At 43.4% G+C, this 20,397-nt stretch overlaps 1 protein-coding gene across 1 annotated transcript in view; it reads right to left on the minus strand.

Annotated features, from left to right (window-relative positions):
* Positions 1–2,268: 2,268 nt before the first annotated feature.
* RGS5 (regulator of G protein signaling 5) overlaps positions 2,269–20,397 on the minus strand; it is a 42,326-nt gene continuing 24,197 nt past the window's right edge. Inside the window, exons 3-5 of the mRNA XM_045809687.2 lie at positions 14,254–14,315; positions 5,196–5,362; positions 2,269–2,645 (exon numbers count right to left, since the gene is read on the minus strand). Coding sequence (XP_045665643.1) covers positions 2,484–2,645; positions 5,196–5,362; positions 14,254–14,315 — 391 coding nt within the window. The 3' untranslated portion in view covers positions 2,269–2,483. The remainder of the gene's footprint in view (positions 2,646–5,195; positions 5,363–14,253; positions 14,316–20,397) is intronic.

A 20,397-nucleotide genomic window follows, 5' to 3' on the forward strand; every position in this document is an offset into this window, starting at 1 on the left:
AACCTTTCTCAGGCAATTGTGATATGTGTGTTTTCTCGTTTTGGGTTGTGATACTTGTATTCCTTTTAGTTGTATCACTTCATGTGTTAGAAGAGTTTCTAATGTGTGTGTAAACTATAAATTTAAAATCATATATACAGATATATATATATTACATGCCATCGTTTGACTGGAAAGGATTCAATCTTTTTTTTCTTTCGCCGACTGCCCTCAGGGTGATGCTTTTCCTGCCTTTCACTTCCTGAGTTCAGCCTATGAGAAGGGGAAGACCCTCCTTACCCCCCACTCACAAGTCCTACCCACTGACATAGGGTGTGTAGTCCATTTGAGAATACCATTAATCTGGGTCTGTGTAACGTCAACCATCTGGGTGAGCTCCGTAATATCTAGTACATTCTTGGGCATTTTCAAACATTTGGCTCTTTGAAACCAAGTGAAAAAAAAAAGTTTTGAATTTTCAATTCAATTAACATTTTGCTTAAAAATGCTTTGGCATCCAAGAACAATAACTCACCTAGATCCTTGGGTTCTTAACATTTCTAGCTGCGTGAGAAAGTCAAGGGCTGGAGATTTGATACTGATTTGGGCAGTGTAGACGGATGCTGAGCAAGGTGGTGCCAGGAGGCTCTGCTCTGAGTTGTATCACTTCTCCACAAACGTATGTGGGGAGGGCTTCTCGATGCTCACTGGACTAGCTGTCGACTATGAAGTGAGCAATATTTCCAACGATGAATGGACTCTTACCACACTGACAACTGTTGGCGGTGGACCCACTCACTCCGACCCGCTCTCAGAATGTGAAATGGCAAGTATTCAGGAGGACATGCTGTCCTTCAAAAGAGCAAACACAGAGAAGAGGCAACCAACACCGCCAGCGTTCACCTGCAGACTGCAGTGACACGGCTGCTTCACTTTCAGAATTCTCAGGAAACAACAGAATACATGGGCCATAAACATGAAAAATTAGGAGTATGTGGAGGAGAAAGGAATGTGAAAGGAGGAAATGCAAGACTAAACAATATGATCTTCTCCTTCAACATTTCAGAATTTTATCCATCCCTTCACAGACACTTTCTTTCAAAATGAACTCAACGTCCTCATCTTGGCTAGCCTCGTACGTGGTTAGCTTGCTTCTCCTTATTACTAAATTATGTAAATCACTACTTAATCAAATCTACTAAAGAAAAAAAAAGAAATCTAGCAAGACTTTAATAATGAAAGACAATTAAAAGGTTAAACCTACTTAAAAAATCATGACTTGGCAGTCAGCTGCGTGCAAGGCACGTTGGGGCATAAATGTGCACTTTGAGGGTAAGTACGATCCACTAACACAGGGAGCAAAATAGGGAGGCAAGATGGGGTTGCTAAAAAAAAAAAAAAGTCACACTATTTTGCAAAATTCAGGGTCCTTTGCAACTCTGTCTTACTTAGAAAGCCTCTACATATAGTCAAATTAATTTTTCTAAAGATAATTTGGTATTTTGAAGATAATCGTCATTTCCTAAACAAACAGATGGCATCATAGGGTGATTAACCATTTTAGGCTTGACAGAATGTTTCCATTTTAGCGTATAGATCTCCTGATACTGAGGTAAGGGACATTGTGCTGGACAGCATCTGTTTTACTTGACATGATTGAAGTTGAAAATTTTGGAATTTTCTACTCACATGGATTTAAAATAATTTGAAAATTGAAACATTGGGCCTAAATACAAGAGGCATATATACATTTATTAAATACTCCGTTGCCAGGTCATTGATTTAATACAGAATATGGTAACTGGGTGGGGGGAATTATGAGAGAGGTATAAAGAAAGACTCAATATGGATTGTGTTCATATCCATTTTGTATAAACACAACACATTCATGTTTGTATCTCTTGTTAGTGATCTCCGGCCAACACAAAGACGCTCTAAAGGGAAAATTGGTATTTTAAATAATGTATTTGCTTAAAAAATCAAATAACGGCTGCCTCATAAAATCCGTTTCGCCTTTTACTAACCAAAGTCAGAAATACAGGGGTGATTGCCCCTGGGTCAGAATGAAAACAACAAATGAGATCAATTAATCTCACTTGAAATTGGTCTTTCTACCTCCACATTCTTTTCAGGCCAGTTTAGGCACAGATTCATTACCCAAACCAAATAGATCTACATTCAATGATATCATATTCTTGTCTTATATTTGCTTGCCTTCAGCAGAATTTTTCTCTGATTCTGTTTAGCTGTGACAAAAACACACGGAGTAGAACTTAATTAAGGTCGGGACAGGAAGAAGAACCCCGGGAAAGGAAGGCATTCAGACAACAGATAAACCACCAAACCAAAGTGCACAAAAAGAGTAAGCAACCCCCTTGGGATTTTCCCTGTTTGGGTGTCTTTGAACGAAGCTGCTACGGGAAGATACGCAGGTTGCTGGAAAATGCTAGGGTTATTAAGGAGGAAAGAGCTCACAGGGTGATTGCCATAGCCCAGCTGAATTACTACTTGACTAATTCCTGGTAAAACTCAGAGCGCACAAAGCGAGGCAGTGAATCCTTTTCCATCAGGGCATAGATTCTCTTCTGGGCCACATCAAAGCTGCTCAGGGAAGGTTCCACCAGGTTCTTCATGGTGATGTCCTTTGTGAAGTGATCGATATTCACCTGTGGGCCAGGAAGCAGGGTCAGGAGTCAGCACGGGTTGCGGGATTTGATGACGGGTGGGGAGGGAAGTGGAATTTGTCGCCCATAAAACACATGAGGGGCAGAGGGTCATAAAAAGTGAGACACATCATTTCTGTTTTATAGGTAATGGGGTAAGGCAAGGGACGCTCCAAGACACGCACGAGTCAGATTAAGATCCAAGCTGCGTTAGACACCTGCCAGGTGTCAGACCCTCCACCGACAGCTAGTACGTGCATACCGCATTGAACCATCACGAGATATATATATATAGATAGATAGATAGATATATCTACATCTATCTATCTATCTATCTATCTATCTATCTATCTATCTATCTCCAGTGGCTTTCTCAAGGTCACAGAGCTAAGATGTATAAATTGCATCCAAGACTCAGAATTTGAATCCAGGTGTCCTGATGCCCAATCCCTCAACCTTTCTTCCACAGCGTTTGGTTTCACGCCTGATGGAGACAGTGAAGAGGAGAGAGGAATCCTGCCCAGAACCCAGGACCTCGTGCATGCCTCTGGAGGAGCAAGGAAACTTGGTCTTTCCTGAAACAAACCAGGAAATGGTGCTTTTGACAGAATAGCAATAAGAATAGCAGCTACTGTTTATTGAGTGCTTCTTCTGTGCAGGCTCCTTGCTGGGAACGTTACTTTAACAGGCTCCATGCTGATGAACCCACTTAACCTCACACCTCTGAGGCAGAAACTGACATCTACGTCTTACAACTGAGGAGCAGAATGTTAAGTGATTTGCTCAAGGTCCGAAGTGGTAGAGAGGATTCAAAAGCTTAGCAATGTAGCTTTTAACCAGTAGACTGCAGTGTTGGAGGGCATCGTGGCTTGTAGGTCCTGAGTGCTGTGTCGACACATTGCACAATTTCTGGGGACACCATTCATTTTAGGGTCCATGTGAATGGTCCCCTAGAGTTCTGCAGTGTACAGCCTGCATGGACGTGCCTGAGTGTGATTTGAGGGAAATCACTGTTTATCATCTTGTGTGCTTTAAGGACCCTTATGCTATCTGGCTGTAAAACAGAAAGAAACCATCCAAATCGGCCTGTGGTTCTGCATTGGAACACTGGAGAACGTTACAGATCTCTCTTGGGCTGCTAGAGGTCCTCGGGGCTGAGAAAAACTAGCTGGGCTTAGAGGATGTTGGTGTGGCTGCAGGGAGCAGGAACAAAAGCCTGATGGGGGAGTGCCAGGCCAGAATAAGCTGGCAGGGGCACGAACTGTGCTCCAAGGTCCAGGATGGAGGAGTTGAGACTGGTGAGATTTCCACGGTGAGAGGGGCTGAAGCGCTTTCTGCAGGGGCGGGGAAGACGATACAGGGCAGCCTCAGAGCTGACGTCCAGGGCCTGCCTCTCATGTGAAGACTCCGAGCCCAATGAGGTCAAGTCACATGCCCACTAACGCTCAGGAGGGACAGGCCATGGTGTACACCTCTCTGTTCCCCGTCTGTTATTCTTTCGGCCACGCTGAAGCCATGCTTCTTCCTTCTCTTACGCTGAGTATATACTGAGCTAGGGAGGCAGTTCTACTCAGGATGGTTGAACACCAAAGAAGTATAAGGCTCTTTCCTGATCTTAATGTTTGAAAGAAGGGATGTCTTGGGCACCTCGGTGGCTTGGTTGGTTGGGCAACTGACTCTTGGTTTTGGCTCCGGTCATGATCTCAGGGTCGTGCAATCGAGCCCCATGTCAGGCTCCCCGCTCGGCGGGGAGTCTGCTTGAGGTCCACTCTCCATCTCCCTCTGCCTCTCCCCCTCCTCAAATAAATAAATGTCTTAAAAAAATTAAAAAGAAGAGATTAAATTAAAATTAATTAAATTAAAACTTAATTAATTAATTAATTAAAATGCTAACATGTTGTATCCAGCAACGAATAACTGCTATTTATCTATTACTTTGACGTGCATTGGCCTCCTCTAATGAATCATTCTGGTAAATATTCATCTGTTTGCTGAGCCAGGAAAATATTACTGCATTACTTTCAGATATGGTCAAACGACAATTTGCAGTGTATGACTTATCTGCATATTGAACTATGCGTGGCCATTTCTCTTTTCAAAATCTTAGTTCCAATTCTTACCACCGTGTTTCCCCACCAGCTGCTCCTGGGAAAAGTCTGAGGTGAATATTCAGAGAGACAAAATTGAGATTGTTACTTGCTGCGCAAGTGTGTCATGTGGGCCAATCGGCTACGCGTCAACAGGAACTGGTAAATTTTCCTTCAAAATACAAGACTTGGAGAATTTTTAAAGTCACAACAGCTGCAGTTTTAAACGTGTTCTCGGCACATCTGCATACATGTATGTGAGATGTTTCCAGCGAAGGGGGCCGAGGATGGGAGAACTTTAATCAGGGACCCGTCCGAAGTCACACGTGGAGGAAGGCCTGGGATCGGGATGTCTGTGTCCGTTCACCTGACTGCTTACGGTGCTCCAGGAGCACGGTTCCCATCCTCTCTGCTGCCCAGCTCAGAGAACGACGGCCACACTCACCCACCTACCCACAAGACCTACCTCTCTAGGAGCCTCTGTTTGGATGAATTCTTCATACATTTTCTTTGCCTTCTCAGCCATCTTGGCAGGGGACTTGATCTTCTTGTAGTCCTCACAGGCAAGCCAGAACTCAAGGTTTTCCTCACTGAATTCAGACTTCAGGAAACTTTTGAAGCTGGTAAGTCCATCTAGCGAGGGAAAGATTGGTTGGATGGATAAATACATACGTACTACATTTATACATACACGTATTATAAATTTATCTAACACGTATTACACATTTATTATACCTTTGCTTGCTTGTTAACGAACACTATGTCCTGTATAGCCTCGGGTCATTTATTACGTATTTCTGTCGCTTACGTAAAAACCTTACAAGTGTTAGCTCATTTACTCTCATTACAGACCCATGAGACAGGTGCTGTTAATGTCCTGTTCTACAAATGAAAGAAGAGAAGTCAAGTCACTTGCTCTTAGTTAACCAGCGGGTAAGGGGCAGCGCCGGGGTTCAAATCCACGCGGTCTGGATGTGGTGATGAAGGGTTACCCGTACACAGCATCAAGGAATCCTACGAGTGCGAATGCCATTCAGACACTTACCAATTACCAAAAAGAAAAAAATACATTTGAAACTTGGTTTGGCAGTGTAATACTGATGTTGATTATCACGTGCAAACGACTTACAGTCCTTTTTTTTTTTTCCTACGATGAGTTTTGAGTAGATATTATGCTCCAGGTACTCTGATAAGTCACTGTGGTAAGTAAAGTCATCATAGTTCCTGTCCTAATGGAGCTTATAGATTCTGGGAAAAGTTGAAAGAAAATGAAGAAACACAAACAACATTGACACAACAAAGGAAAAACCATATGAGAGATAGTCACAGAGTAACAGAAGGGTCTTAAGCTCATTTTAAGTTTAGGGAGGGCCCCATGAGAAAGGGACATTCAGTTTGAGATGCGAGGATGGGTGGGAAGGGACCCAATGAAGTTACCAAGCCCTGAGTAGTTTACTCTGCCCATCAATCATAGGTCAGCTTTTAAAACATACTGAATTTCATATAATTACAACTATTGTGATTGTGTTTTCAGTGTGCTGTAGACTTCATCTTACTTTAAAATATGTTTACATACATGTAATATATATATACATACATAAGCCCGTATAGAAATACGTCTACTAGGGGCTCTTGGGCCTGATCCCTGCGTTTCTTTTTCTTTCTTAACTTGCGCAGTGAGAGGTGAGTAGAAGGCAAGCTAAAGATTCAGGAAGGCACTAGAGAGGAATAAAGGAAAAATCACTCTGTATGTTCAATATTTTCCTCGTTTTTAAAACTAGGTATATATATTTTTTAAACCCAAAGTCCAACAAATGCATATCTATAGAGAGAACCCATGTTCACGTATTATCTAAGGAAAGTAGATTTCCAAAGGGAGGGGAGAAGAATTCCAGTTTTGCACAGACTGCCACAACCACTGGCCAGCTCTCCGTGCCACTTTGGCTCCCAGGGCAGAAGCAGGACGACTGTCACCAGTAAATACATCAGGGTCCAGTGTCATTGTAACTGGCTCCCATCAGGAGACACTCGTTCGCCATTCATTCTCCTTGGGGAACACATGCACAAACTGAACTCATTTCCTTTGACCTCATTTCCGTCTACTGGCCTTTCCCTCGACTATTTCTCTGTCCTGCTTCTTATAGACTCTCAGCTTCCACTCATTCATCCTCGCCGGACACACAGATTTCGTACAGCGTGTACATAGCGTGTGTGATGATTAAAACAGCATCTGTGGTTGTCTTTTTTTTTTTTTTCAATTTACCTTCAATACATTTTTATTGTCTCCATGCCCCTCACAGTCCCCCGCAACCACATTCCATTCCAAAGAAACAGAGTGGGTAAGTGATAATTAACTTAGATTACCGTCACCAGCAATTTCTGGCTCTACACAAAACACTTTGCATTTTAATCCCCACTTTTGGTAGTTCACCTAAAAAAATTTTTTTTTAATTGTTCAGCATCTAAAAATACATCTGGGGGCGATGAATGGTGGGCATGATAAACAATTTGCTCTAGAAACCTCGCTTACTATAAAACCGTTTGGTAACATGCGTCTGGATAAAATCAGGTGTCTTTTCCCTCTCTCCCTGCCCATATTTTTTTTACTAAGGATTTTACTATATTTTTGGCATCATTTGTTCTAATTTAGTGACACCGGAGTCAACATATATGCTAAAAGAAGGTCTAAATCTCTCTGTCATGGTTAAAGTTTTCATGGTTTCTAAAACAAAAGGTGTCAGATAGTCTTTGTTGAAATGGAAAGATTCCCAGGCACTTTTTGCTGCCTGGAAATGACAGCAGGAATGAAGTCTTAGGAGCGCCCACGCAAGACTGTGGAGGAAACTTTAACTTCGCAGAGTAAGTCTGTGGCTAATTTACTCTCATCCGGCCCATGTCCCCACAACCGATCAGGCACTCTGAATCACCCATTCCACATCTAAAGGTACAGATAAAATCCCAGTCCTCCCAAGTATTGTTATTTATGATCTGAGGACACATGCCAGGACTCCAGAACTATGTTAACGTTTACCAGGCCTCTGGGGGTGGGGGGTGCTTGGAAAATAACTTTCCAGTGAAGTAAGTCCATTTCCTGGGTACTGGCTTTATCACTCTCCTTGAATTCTACAATATTATTTCAAGGCTTTTTATCAATGCACTCACTTTGAACAGAGACTCATAAAATGGCTTTATACTCTATTGGTCTGGGAGATGCTTAAAGCTATTCTTTCTCTCCACTGGCTTTTGAGAATTCCCTGGATGGCCCCTTGGTAGGACCCTCAAGTCACTCTCCAGATACCTTCTCCTTCTTAGCCTCTGGGTTTCTACTGGTCTGTTCCCTAATACTCTCTGTTCAATTCCCATAACCCCTGAGGAAGTTCTCTTGGGTCAGAGCCAAATCGACTCCAGGAGGAATTGTCTATTCTGCAAAGTTCACACACATCTTCTCTGGCGCACACCCCTGCCAGACCACTCTGCACCCTAAGGGAGCCCCCAACACACATCCCCGTAAATCCCCGCATTCTTCCCCCCTGAGCCTGCACAGAGCCTCAGGATCCTTGTCAACACAGCTCTCCAGGTGTCCAGCAACTCAGGCAGCAGAGGAAGCCCACCTGACCTCTGGTCTTGTGGCAGTAGTCTGGGAGCTGACCCACATTACAGTCCCAGAGCCGGCCCCAATGAATGGTGTCTCTTTTGACATCCAAGCAAAATAGCGTAGCGGCCCTAGCAAAGAACAAAATAGCCGGCTATATTTTCCTTTGAAAATAGAAGGAGTGTTAGGCAGAGCCAAGGCAGTTTGGTATAATAAAAATATCGAAAACGAGATTAGAATAAATCTCTTTTCCTAGAGGAAAGACAGTGAAATTCAATGAACAGGCAGCTGGTAGGTGCCACTGCGTAGCTCGCTGGCTCAGAGCACGGGCTCTGGCGTCAAGGCTGCATGCGGGGGACCCTGCGCACCGCAGAACCACAGTAACTCGGGCAAGTTTGGCACGCTTTCCGAGCCTCTGCTGCCTCATCTATTGAGCGGATATACTCATGGAACCCACCTGATACGGTTGCTGTAAGGAGTCAGTAATTCGTGTAAAGCTCTTATATGGTGTCGAACAGGAGAGCCCGCTCAGTGAGTGCTGGCTTTCATCATTATTATTCACGCCCAATTTAAAATTAATCTCTAATCACCATCTAAAACCCAACTGAAATGTTGCCTCATATGGGAGATATACTACCCTGCACTTGCTCTCAAAGATTCTATCATGATGAGGGAAGAGCTCACTTTGTTCTTTGTTGAAACTGTCGCTTACCTGCTGCTCTTCTCCGAGAGTTTCATTTACTTTTGCCTCTCTTTCACATCCCTCCTTCTAGTCTAAATCTGTGCCTAACTTTTTTTTTTTACGAGAGAGAGAGAGAGAGAGAGAGCGAGCGTGAGTGGGTGGAGGGGGCCAATGGGAGGGGCAGAGGGGGAGAGAGAGACAGACTCTCAAGCAGGCTCCACACTCAGCACAGAGCCCAACACGAGGCTCGTGACCCTGAGATCATGACCTGAACTGAAATCAAGAGTTGGCCGCTTAACCAACTGAGTCACCCAGGCACCCCTATGCTTAACATTTAATAGATTTGTGTTGAACTAAATAAGACCCATTAAGGGAAGCATTTGCTTTCAAGTCACAGAACCAAAGAACAGAAACTTAGAAGAAAAATAAATTTTCTGCTACCACTCTAATGTTTTGTTTCCTAAGCAAGTTACCTAACCTCAGTTTGCTTTTCTGAAAAATAGAGATTGTTACTGTACCTAAGTCCTAGAATTATTACACTCATTAAATAAACCAAGATATGCAAAGTGCTTTGGACAGTGCCTGGTCCATGGTGAATAATACATGGAAGCTCTTGCTTATATCATTATCATTATTGCTTTAAAGAAATTTGTGGCTGCCAGGAAGACGAGGGCATAGATGAGCCAGGAAAGAGAAGGGAGAATAGTGGAATCCAAAGAGAGAGAAGCAGAAGGCGGAGGCAAAGATAGGAAAAAAGAGAGCAAGAGAGAGAGCAAGAGAGAGAAAGAGAGCAAGAGAAGGCTAGATCCAGGCTCTTCCATTCCCCATGGTAGGAGTCCAAATCTCAAGGGTATCTCAGGAAATATTCTGACCTTTTGGAGCTCCTGGGAAAAAAAGAATTCACATAAAATCTTTGCTACTATTAGATTGTGTTTCATTCCTCCTCTGCTTTTAAAGACAGTCACGTGGAGAAATTTAATGTCACTGTCTTACTTAAGCACCCAGGTGCAATCTGTTTTTGTGTTTAATGAACAACATATTGGTTATTTGTCCCATGGACCTAATGAAAACAGATGGCGTCACCTACAGAATTGAACACAAAACGTGTAAGAAATTGACGTACTTTCAAAACAGAGTCAAATACACTGGAGGATTAAAAATGATTTTTTAAAAGAGGAAAAGTAAGAGGAATCTTGTTAGCTGGAAAAGAAGATTGAGTAGCACGTTAATTATCTTATTTTTAAGAGGTTAGGTACCAACTGATTTCATTTCCACTCAAGAAAAATGTGGATTTAAGGAATACTTGGGAACTCTATCAATTGTGAGTCAATATCCTAGATTAGCGGAACAGAATGCCAAACGTTCTTTATAAATCAGCTTAGGTGCCACTTCTCAAGGTGAAATGGTTTCGCTTATCCAATCAAAAATGCAAGAAGAGATTGTGGCGTTTCAAATGAGTCAATTTCTCAAATGTATCTTTCTCTGTTACCTATTTGGCATCAATCACAGCTAAGGTTAGAGATTTCTGATTATAGATTATTAGTTTTAGTCAAATAAAAGCATCTCAGGAGAACCAAGTTGCTGAAGTTTGGCTGAAATTTATTCACGAGGCACAGTAGCTGGTGTTGGGAGAGTAGGTCAAACGTTGTTCTGAAGGTTGATGGGGCCAGTGTAGAATTATTTGGGCGTGACAATCTTTCCATTAGTCCTTCTCTAGGGATAGCTAGACAAAGAGAAGCAGAGAGCAAAGACAACATAGCAAGAGAGAGAGACAGAGCAAGAAGGGGAGTCATGGAGAAAAGCAGGGCAGAGGGGGAAATGGGAAAATAAACACAGAGATAGTAAGAGCAGAGAACTAGACTTGGAGAGAGAGAGGCTGTCTTATTTACTAATGGCCTTTCCTCCCTTAGGGCGTGGCTCTCCTTTGTTTCCGTGAGATCTCTCTACTCATACCAGAACCCCTCCTTTTCACTTGAGCTAGTTTGAATATAAAGATACCCTTTCAAAGGAAGAATTTTGACCTCAATGATTATCAAACGCATTTCCACTTATCACTTGGGGAAATCAATTGCCCGAGTTTTAAAAATGTTAATTACCCCTTCTGATTACCCCCCTTTCTTTATCCCTTTCTCTGCTTGACTTATTTCACTTAGCATTATCTCCTCCAGTGCCATCCATGTTGCAGCAAATGTTGAGAAATCGTTGTTTTTGATAGCTGAACAATATTCCATTGTATATATGGACCACAACTTCTTAATCCAGTCATCTGTTGAAGGGGATCTCGGCTCCTTCCACGATTTAGCTATTGTGGACAGAGCTGCTATGAACATTGGGGTGCATATAGCCCTTCTCTTCACTACGTCTGTATCATCAGAAGGCGGAATGAAGCATGAGAGACTATGGACTCTGAGAAACAAACTGCGGGCTTCAGAGGGGAGGGGGGTGGGGGAATGGGATAGGCTGGTGATGGGTAGTAAGGAGGGCACGTATTGCATGGTGCACTGGGTGTTATACGCAACTAACGAATCATGGAACTTTACATCAAAAACCAGGGATGTACTGTATGGTGACTAACATAATATAATAAAAAAATATTTAAAAAAACGTTAATTACTTAGGAGGATAATTATGTAGAATTTAAGATTATATGGGCACTCTCAATCTCTAAAACAAATAAATGAATCTTTTAAAAGATTATATGGACATACACACATATACACAGATACATACTATGTAACACATATATATGCATATGTAATTTTTAAATATATATAATTAAGTGAAATGTGAATATTATATATAGATATCTATGCAAACACACACCCGTGAATATATATTTTCCCCATTGACAAGTAGAAAATATTACTGTGAGAATCTCGGCCTCAAGGTCACACCATGGTAATTATCTATTTGCAACCTGAAAGACTTCAGTCTCTCCACAAATGCTAAGGTGTTAACACTGACTCTGGCTTAACTTTTACCCCTATCTTTCTTACACCAATAGCTCCCTGTCTCCTACAGTCCTGAAACATATAAACGTGTGGCCTGAAGGATTAGCATGACTGAAAAGGATTGTATATGGGCACACAAATATATACCCTTCTCCTTAATGGTTTTGCAAACATGAAAATAGTTCTGCTAATTCTCGGGGTTTCTTGATCATAGCAAGATATACCTGCACCCACGATACTGAGCATTCATAATGCATCAATATACCTTCCGTCGGATTGCAATTGGCCCCAAAACCATTGTGTGAGACAAGAAATAAGTCAATTGGGGGCGCCTGGGTGGCACAGCGGTTAAGCGTCTGCCTCTGGCTCAGGGTGTGATCGGGTGTTGTGGGATCGAGCCCCACATCAGGCTCTTCCGCTATGAGCCTGCTTCTTCCTCTCCCACTCCCCCTGCTTGTGTTCCCTCTCGCTGGCTGTCTCTATCTCTGTCGAATAAATAAATAAAATCTTAAAAAAAAAAAAGGAAAGAAGTCAATTGATAAACATATATATTTTTCTCTTGGTGGACCTCATGGGGTTTCTGGGTCCAGCATATTAATGAATGAATTCATTCATTCACCCACCCATTAAGTCAACAAGCATTTACTGAACACTTTATATGTGTCCGGGCAGGGTATTCTGTTTACCACAAGCAATACAAAGAGAATCAAAAGTGGATAAGATTAAGAAAGTTATGAAGTCGAGGTTTTGCTGTTCTGCCTCCAGATGTAAGATAATGATTCTATCTCAGGTAAACAGAAGCTTCCCTACCAAAAACAAGACATAAAAATAATTTCATTCACAATTCAACATATGTTCTTTGTTATCTACTCTGGGCCTATTGACCATGATGCTCCTGTGAGAAATATTTTTTTAAATCCTTATTTTTGCAAAGCGTCTAACAAAGTTTCATACGCCATTCTTGGGGTAAAGATGGAGAAATATGGGTTGGCTATCTTAAATTGAATCGTATTCTTTTTTTTTATTTTTATTTTTTTAAGATTTTTATTTATTTATGTGACAGAGAGACAGCCAGCGAGAGAGGGAACACAAGCAGGGGGAGTGGGAGAGGAAGAAGCAGGCTCCCAACGGAGAAGCCTGATGTGGGGTTCGATCCCAGAATGCTGGGGTCACGCCCTGAGCCAAAGGCAGACGCTTAACGACTGAGCCACCCAGGTGCCCCAAATTGAATCGTATTCTTAAAACAAACTATTCAACAAATTTATTCTCCCCATATTGTGTGCTTCTTATTGGGAGATTATTCAGATCAAAAGATTGAGACGTGGCTGTCACTGAGTTTATAATCTATCATAGGAGGGAGATGCCTATGAAAAAGTACACGGTAGCAAGTATTAAGCAGGAGAAAAGTCGTGCAGACAGATGCTCTGGCAGCTCAGAGGGAGATCATTCTGGATGGCCAAGAAAGACCAGGCCTTCAGTGTTTCGATTCCCTTTTATAGGAGAGGAAGAATTTCGACAGATAGAGATATGAATACAAAGTGTTCCAGCCAAAAGGATTGCATGCAGAAATTCCCGAGGGAGGAGAGAACACTTCAGTGTGACTGCAGACCAGCCATCGAGTTATCCTGGAGAATCTTGAACATTGGAAACTTGAACTTGAAACCGTAGGCCTTGGGAATCGGCAGGGATTTGCCTTAGGGGAAAGGCAAGTAGTGCTCAGGTGTATGGGGATTAGTCTGGAAACGGGCTCTTGCTGGCACTTCTGTCGTATCTTGAATGAAGATAGAAAGGCAAGCACCACAGGAGGAAACCAAGGCTGGGGGAGAGAACAATCCACGTCTGGCCACAAAAGCAGTGAAGAGCACTTGAACTGGGACATAGTCGCCAATGCGTGCTTCCTAATCCCGGGACCTGCACATCGCTCTGGCCAACCCTTGTCAAGCCGTTATGAGGCTAAGCTGGAAAAGGCAGAAAGGCAGTATCTCTCTTTTACTGTTGAAAACATTAAGCACACGGGTCAAGCCACATGAATAAGCAGGACAGACGGGAAAACAACGTGCAATCCCGAGTCCTCAGGACATTTTATTTTCACATTGTCTGTCTTCCAGTGCAAGTAGACCTTCCTCTTCTCATGGGCTGGATGACCACACTCCCTTGACATCCTTCCCTTGCTGAGACCACTTTGAAAAATGGAAGAAATGTCAGAATTGGAGAAGAAGGACACAGGCAATACAAAGGTGATTTTTTTTTTGGCCTCTGTCTCTGCCCTGACCTTTTATAAAAGACAATTCCAACTTACAGTTGTTCTGCAGAAGTTTATCCAGGGAGTCACGCCACTGCAGGGCCTCATCCAGCGAGGGTCTAAATCAAGCGTTCAGCGGGGAAGAAAAAGCAACAGTCATGAGAAGGGAATTAACCACATTCACTGACAATGTCTTGGAACCACTTTCCTTAGAAACAATACATCCAGTGACCCATTCTCAGGACAAGGGAGTTTGAGTTATTTTCTTTCTAACAATCAGGTTTGGTGGTCTGGGTTTCCTTTCCCATATCAATACGTATATTTTCTTTTTTTAAGATTTTATTTATTTATTTGAGAGAGCAAGAGAGCGAGAGCACAAGCAAGAGGAGCAGCAGAGGGAGAGGGAGAGGCAGGCTCCCCACTGAGCAGGGAGCCCGATGTGGGGCTCGATCCCAGGACCCTGGGATCATGACCTGAGCTGAAGTCAAATGTTTAACCAACTGAGCCACCCAAGTGCCCCGATATTGTGTATTTTCATGTCCTTTTGAACAATCTGTTTAGGTCTCTCTCTTTTTAGAAGTAAAGTCTATTTGCTGTGAAGCTGTGTCTTGACATTCTTATATACCCCATGACAGTATCTCCAATTGTGACCTTTTTTCCCCCAAATGTAACTGAATGAAATCCAGTCGCCCCGTTGTAGGGATAGAACTCACGTTCTCTGCCTCACCAGAGCTCCGCTCTACCCCTTTACCTGCCCAATTTAATCAGCAAAGGGCACTTGATTCCACATCCCCACCCCCCTGCCATCAGTAAGGCTGCTGGAGGATGGAATGTGGGAGGCTGCTCACGGTGGAAATGTGATCGTGGTGCGTCTCCATTTTTAAAAACCTGGGTGCCTTTTCCCTGCTCAGTGAGGATAGGATAATGATTTTTAAAAGATTTTCTCTTTCTGAGAAGAAAAGTGGCCATGCATCGTGAATGCGAATGTTGTACATCGATGTTCTAGATGCTGATTGAAAAGGAGACGGTAATAGCCAACACCTAACTCCCCTTAGGCTGTTTTTATTTCCACATTTATCTATGCAGAAACCCTGCAGTTCTGTCGTTCTAACCACCAATGCTTCTCTCACAGCGGGAGAGCGTCAGGGCAGCCGCTGTTGACTGGGGAAAATGGCTGACTGTGCTCTCCTGGGGCTCCCCTGCTCTAACCCTTGCTTTGTGATGTGGGTTCTTCCTCGTCAAATCACAAGAGACTAACAGGGCATGTATTGGAATAGTTAGGCCAATGAAGGTGTTATTCCTAAATTGGAGCTTCCTTAGCTCTTCGCCTCTTTTTTTAAATCTACTCTTCAGACAGTCCAGGGACGTTCCTGCTTCCGTGTGTGTGTGTGTGTGTGTGTGTGTGTGTGTGTGTGTGTGTGTGTGTTTTAATAATACCTCAGGTTTTAAGCATTCAGATTAGCAGCTGAGGTTGGTAAGACAATCGCCAATTCCACTTTTCACTGGGCTGTCCAGGCTTAGATAAGCGTCACTTTATTTATGTAAGGAGTCCAAGATGGCAGTAGCTTTTTATGGCTGAAGTGCTGTGACTACTGCCTTCACTTCCGTGTTCTTCACTGCAGAATATGTACAGATTTGGCGTCTTAATTGTTTGACTTTCCATAAAGCTTTACGTTTTTACTATTTGAAGATTAAACATGGTGGAAAAAACCTCACGTGGTTCCTGTTTTCCTGGCTAGAAACAGAGGGGTCAACGATCAAGAGCTCCACACCAATTCCTCGGAAATTTATTTTTAATCAGTGAACGACCTTCCCTCCCCTATTTTCTTCTGGTTCGTGTAAAGGAGCACAGGAAAGAGACATGACATGAAGTAGGGAATGCAAGTATTTTTCTGCCTCCTCTTATTTCTAAGCAGAAAAGGGCTCGTTTTCTAGAGGTCGTAACTCCTTTTGGCTCTTCATTATAACTCTCTTTCTATGTGTATATTATTTCCTACCTTCATTTCTAGCATCAGGGCTTACACATCTTAATTTCTTCACTACAGTGGGTTCAATGTTCTGCATGTAATAGACACACACCAAGGCTCTATTGATTGTTGACAGAAACAGCAGGACGTTAAATAATTGGACAAAAGAAACAGAGCAAGGGGAAGGCCTGCCTACTCACCGAATCTCTTTCTGATTTTAAAAATATTCTCATGAAATGAAATCACCTTCCGTCCCTCTCCTTTCCTCTGGTTAGTATAGAGGAGCACAGGAAGAAGAAATGACATAAGCAGGTGCACCAAACTCAAGCACGCTACCCGACCCAATTTGTCCCAAATGGTCTTGTTAGAACCAGACTAATGATCAGTAGCAACGGTACATCACAGCCAAGATTAAATTCCTGAAAAGGACATGTGCAGAGCCCGCCTGGGGGGTAAATTAGTCCCAACTGATTGAAGGACACAGCTGAGCAGGACGCATACCCCACAGCATAAAGCCCCATGTTCTGATTACCAGACCAGGAGGTAACAGAGGTTCATCCTGTCCTGATTCTCAGAATTTGCCAGCCCTCATTAAGTCCGACTTCTTTGGAAACAAGATAGATGCAGATCTAAATGGCCAATAAGTGCCCTGGTTTGCAAGGTCATCACTGACCACAGAGAGTGGGCACGGAGTCTCTGTGTGCGGGTGTGGGGGAGGGGCAGGAAGCCAGTTCACATGAAAGGCAAAATCAACATTTATAGAGATGATGAGCTGTGTGTTTTATAATGCCCGGTGTAAATGCCAACTGGTCCAGGAAGTGACCGTCTCGACTGGGAGTGTTCTCTCTTTCCTATACTCTTCCCTATGTACTTGTGGAATCTCTTACATGGTAACAATGCACTCACGGCCTGAAGGGAGAGTTTGTCGGTCATGGAGAATCTCTCCTGGTCCACCTCTCCGAGGGCACACCCCCCACAGCACTAAGCAGGGCTGCAATAAGCATGCGTCAAATGCAAACATTCATGATGGTTCCGTGGGCCCATAGTCAGTCTGGTTGAAGAAAGCCATAAATGACCCGAAACTTTGATTTCGAAAATGTTAGCCCCATGAACCATTGCTCCTGTTGGCAGCTCTGACGCTTCCCAAGCTGTAACCATGGGAAAGTGTTTTAACCTCTCTAAACACCAGTGGTTTCCTTTCCTTGTTTTTTTAAATCTACACAGTCCCTGGCACACGTTTAAACACTTCTGGTAATGTTCTCACACGCTCTTCTTCTTGACAAGGGAAATGAAATTCCAGTTATTTATTGGCACTTAGTGCCTGGTCTGCGCTCCCTTCCTTCTCCGCAGGGCAATATGGTCATGACTCCTCTCAAGTCCATTCATGGACATTTGTTAACCCCTTACCCCACGGCCGACAGCGACCTGGGTGCCGAGGGTGGGGATGCAGATAAAAAACACCTGCCACTTTTCGTTGTCTCTCTGTGGGCCAAACATCGTACATAGAGCTGCAATCCTGGCTGTGATGCCCTCTTTGCAGTTCACCTGGTGACAGTATGGGTATGGGAACGCTTGGTAACTGTGCTCCCCTGTGCATGGCTGGGTCCTGCTTCTGTGTGGAGGTCATTCTAGAGGTATAAAGTGGTGAAATGCCACCAACAAAATGTAGTTAAAAATTAATATCAGGGCGCCTGGGTAGCTCAGTCAGTTAGGCATCTGCCTTCTGCTCAGGCCATGATCCCGGGGTCCTGGGATCAAGACCCGCATCTGGTTCCCAGCTCAGTGGGGAGTCTGCTTCTCTCTCTGCCTCCTCCCCCTGCCTTGTGCTTCTCCCTCTCTCTCTCTCTCTCTCAAATAAATAAAATCTTTGGGGCGCCTGGGTGGCACAGCGGTTAAGCGTCTGTCTTTGGCTCAGGGCGTGATCCCGGCATTATGGGATCGAGCCCCACATCAGGCTCCTCCGCTATGAGCCTGCTTCTTCCTCTCCCACTCCCCCTGCTTGTGTTCCCTCTCTCACTGGCTGTCTCTATCTCTGTCGAATAAATAAATAAATCTTAAAAAAAAATAAAATAAAATAAGTCAAATCTTTAACAAAAATTAGTGGCATAAGCAGGGGGAAAAGGAACATCTAGGATATAAAATAAACCATAGGAATATCTGTATCAGCTCCTGAGCATTTCACAATTGATTCTATGACAAGCCATGGTAATAGTCACTGCAAATGAAATTTATGCGGTGTACTGATTGTTTACTACTCATTATGAGGACCTAGAGCACAGCCTTGGGGAATGCTCATGTATGGAGAAGGTGGGCAAAAGTGGCAGTCCTTAGAGAGACAGAAGAAGGCAGGGTTAGAAGTGAAGCAAGACTGTTTTCGGGAGGCCAACCATTGAGCAGAACCAAATGCTGGCAACGGGTCAAAGGTGAGGATTTAGAGAGGGTTCCAGTGGGTAGTAATGTTTAAACCAGATAAGCAAGAGCGAAGAGAAAATCCTGGAAGCAGCGGCTTTTCTGAAAGGAGATTCAAAACCAAGCCAGCATCGCTGAGAGTCACTCAGAATAGAGTCGAGCAGACATTGAGGAAGTGGGGCCCATCTCCAGACTGAGTCTTGTCAGGCGCACGGGACCACTTCCTGGAGCACAGCCTTCTGCTTCAGACTGAGATGGAGATAGTGTGACACCTGTTAGCTGAGCAGCCAATCATGCATTAGATAGAAGTCTGCCAGCATTAATCACAGCTCTTCCAAAACAAGTTACGTAGCCTTGTGGGTTTTGCCTTTATAAGCCTGCACTTTACGCTGGCTACTGGGAGCACATTTTCAATTTTGGTTGACTCGGTGTCTCCTAGATTGCCATCCCTAAGACCCTGATAGGTGCTTTGGTTGTTTGACAGTCTCTTCTTGATTGACACATTCTGTTTCTAGAACTAGCCGATGAAAGCAAGAGAAAGGGAGAGGAGTAGGAGGGAGGGCCGAGAGAGTTTTTTCAGAGTGGAACATGGGCCCAGAGGGAGAAGGGTAATTAAGAATACTAAAATGGTAACAGACGCTGGCTATGGCTGGGAGGGATATAGGAAACTCTTTTCTATTTTTTTCGGCTTTTGTTTTTCTAATGAGAAAAATAAAAACACTTAAAAAATAGAAAATGCTTTTTTTGAGACAGGGTTGGGGGGGCAGAGGGAGAAGGAGGGAGAGAATCTTAAGCAGGCTCCATGCCCAGCACAGAGCCTGACATAGAGCCTGACACGGGGCTCGATCTCACGACCCTGAGATCGTGACCTGAGCTGAAAATAAGAGTCGGAAGTTTAACCGACCAAGCCACCCAGGCGCCCCAGATAATGCTTTTTACAAAAGGGATTGCTTTTTTTAAGAGGAGAGGGTTAAAAATACCTTCAGTCTGGAGAAGGTTTATTTTCTTCTCTGAGAGGAGAACACGGGTACAAAAATACAGAGAAGTTTTAAGTGGGGAGAAGAGAGACTGACTGGGCTCATGCGGAACACAGTCTTTTCCTGTCAGTTAAAAGGCATGGACATTTGCCAAACCCGAAGAGGTGGAATGGGTTTAGGGCTGGGAAGAGGGTGGGAAAGGCTTGTAGGGGTCACTGTGACAAATGCAGTGGGGACACACAAACAGTCTCTAGGGATATGAAGGATTTTTCTCCCCAAAACAATTCCAACTAACTCCTGGAAAAGGAAAGGAGGTTGAAGACAAGAGAAGAAAATCATCCGATAAATATCAACCCAGCTTTCCTTCCAAACTGCTTCTGTCTGAATCCCTGTTAAGCCAAATAGCTAAGTGTCTGTGGGGAACATTAAAGCAGAGAATCAAAGCAGGAAATGTAGTACCATATTTTTAAAAGTGAATTCCTCCCGATCTATAATCACCACATTGTTTACTTCAAAATAGTTTTTTTTTTTTTTTTTTTTTTTTTTTTTTTTTTGATCTGTTGCTGCTATGAAATGTGGTTCTTATTCCCCACAAGTGCCTGGTGCCTGCCACTCCCCACTGAATTAGCTTCTGCTTTCTAAATGCAACGAACTCGATTAGGCCTCACTTCCTGTTGGGGATCACTTCAGGTAATACGAGGAGAATGGAACTATCCACTTAGGTTGAGGGAAAAAGATTTAAGCAGAAGAATCCATCTTTTTATCTCCCAACCAATCCAGCTGTATTAAATTGAAGGTCCTTTGGTCCAAGAGAAGATTGGCCAGTTTATACAGATGTCAAATTTAAA

This window comes from Ursus americanus, chromosome 2 (assembly GCF_024610735.1).
Source record: "Ursus americanus isolate L20-20 chromosome 2, mUrsAme1.1.p, whole genome shotgun sequence".
NCBI lineage: Eukaryota > Metazoa > Chordata > Mammalia > Carnivora > Ursidae > Ursus > Ursus americanus.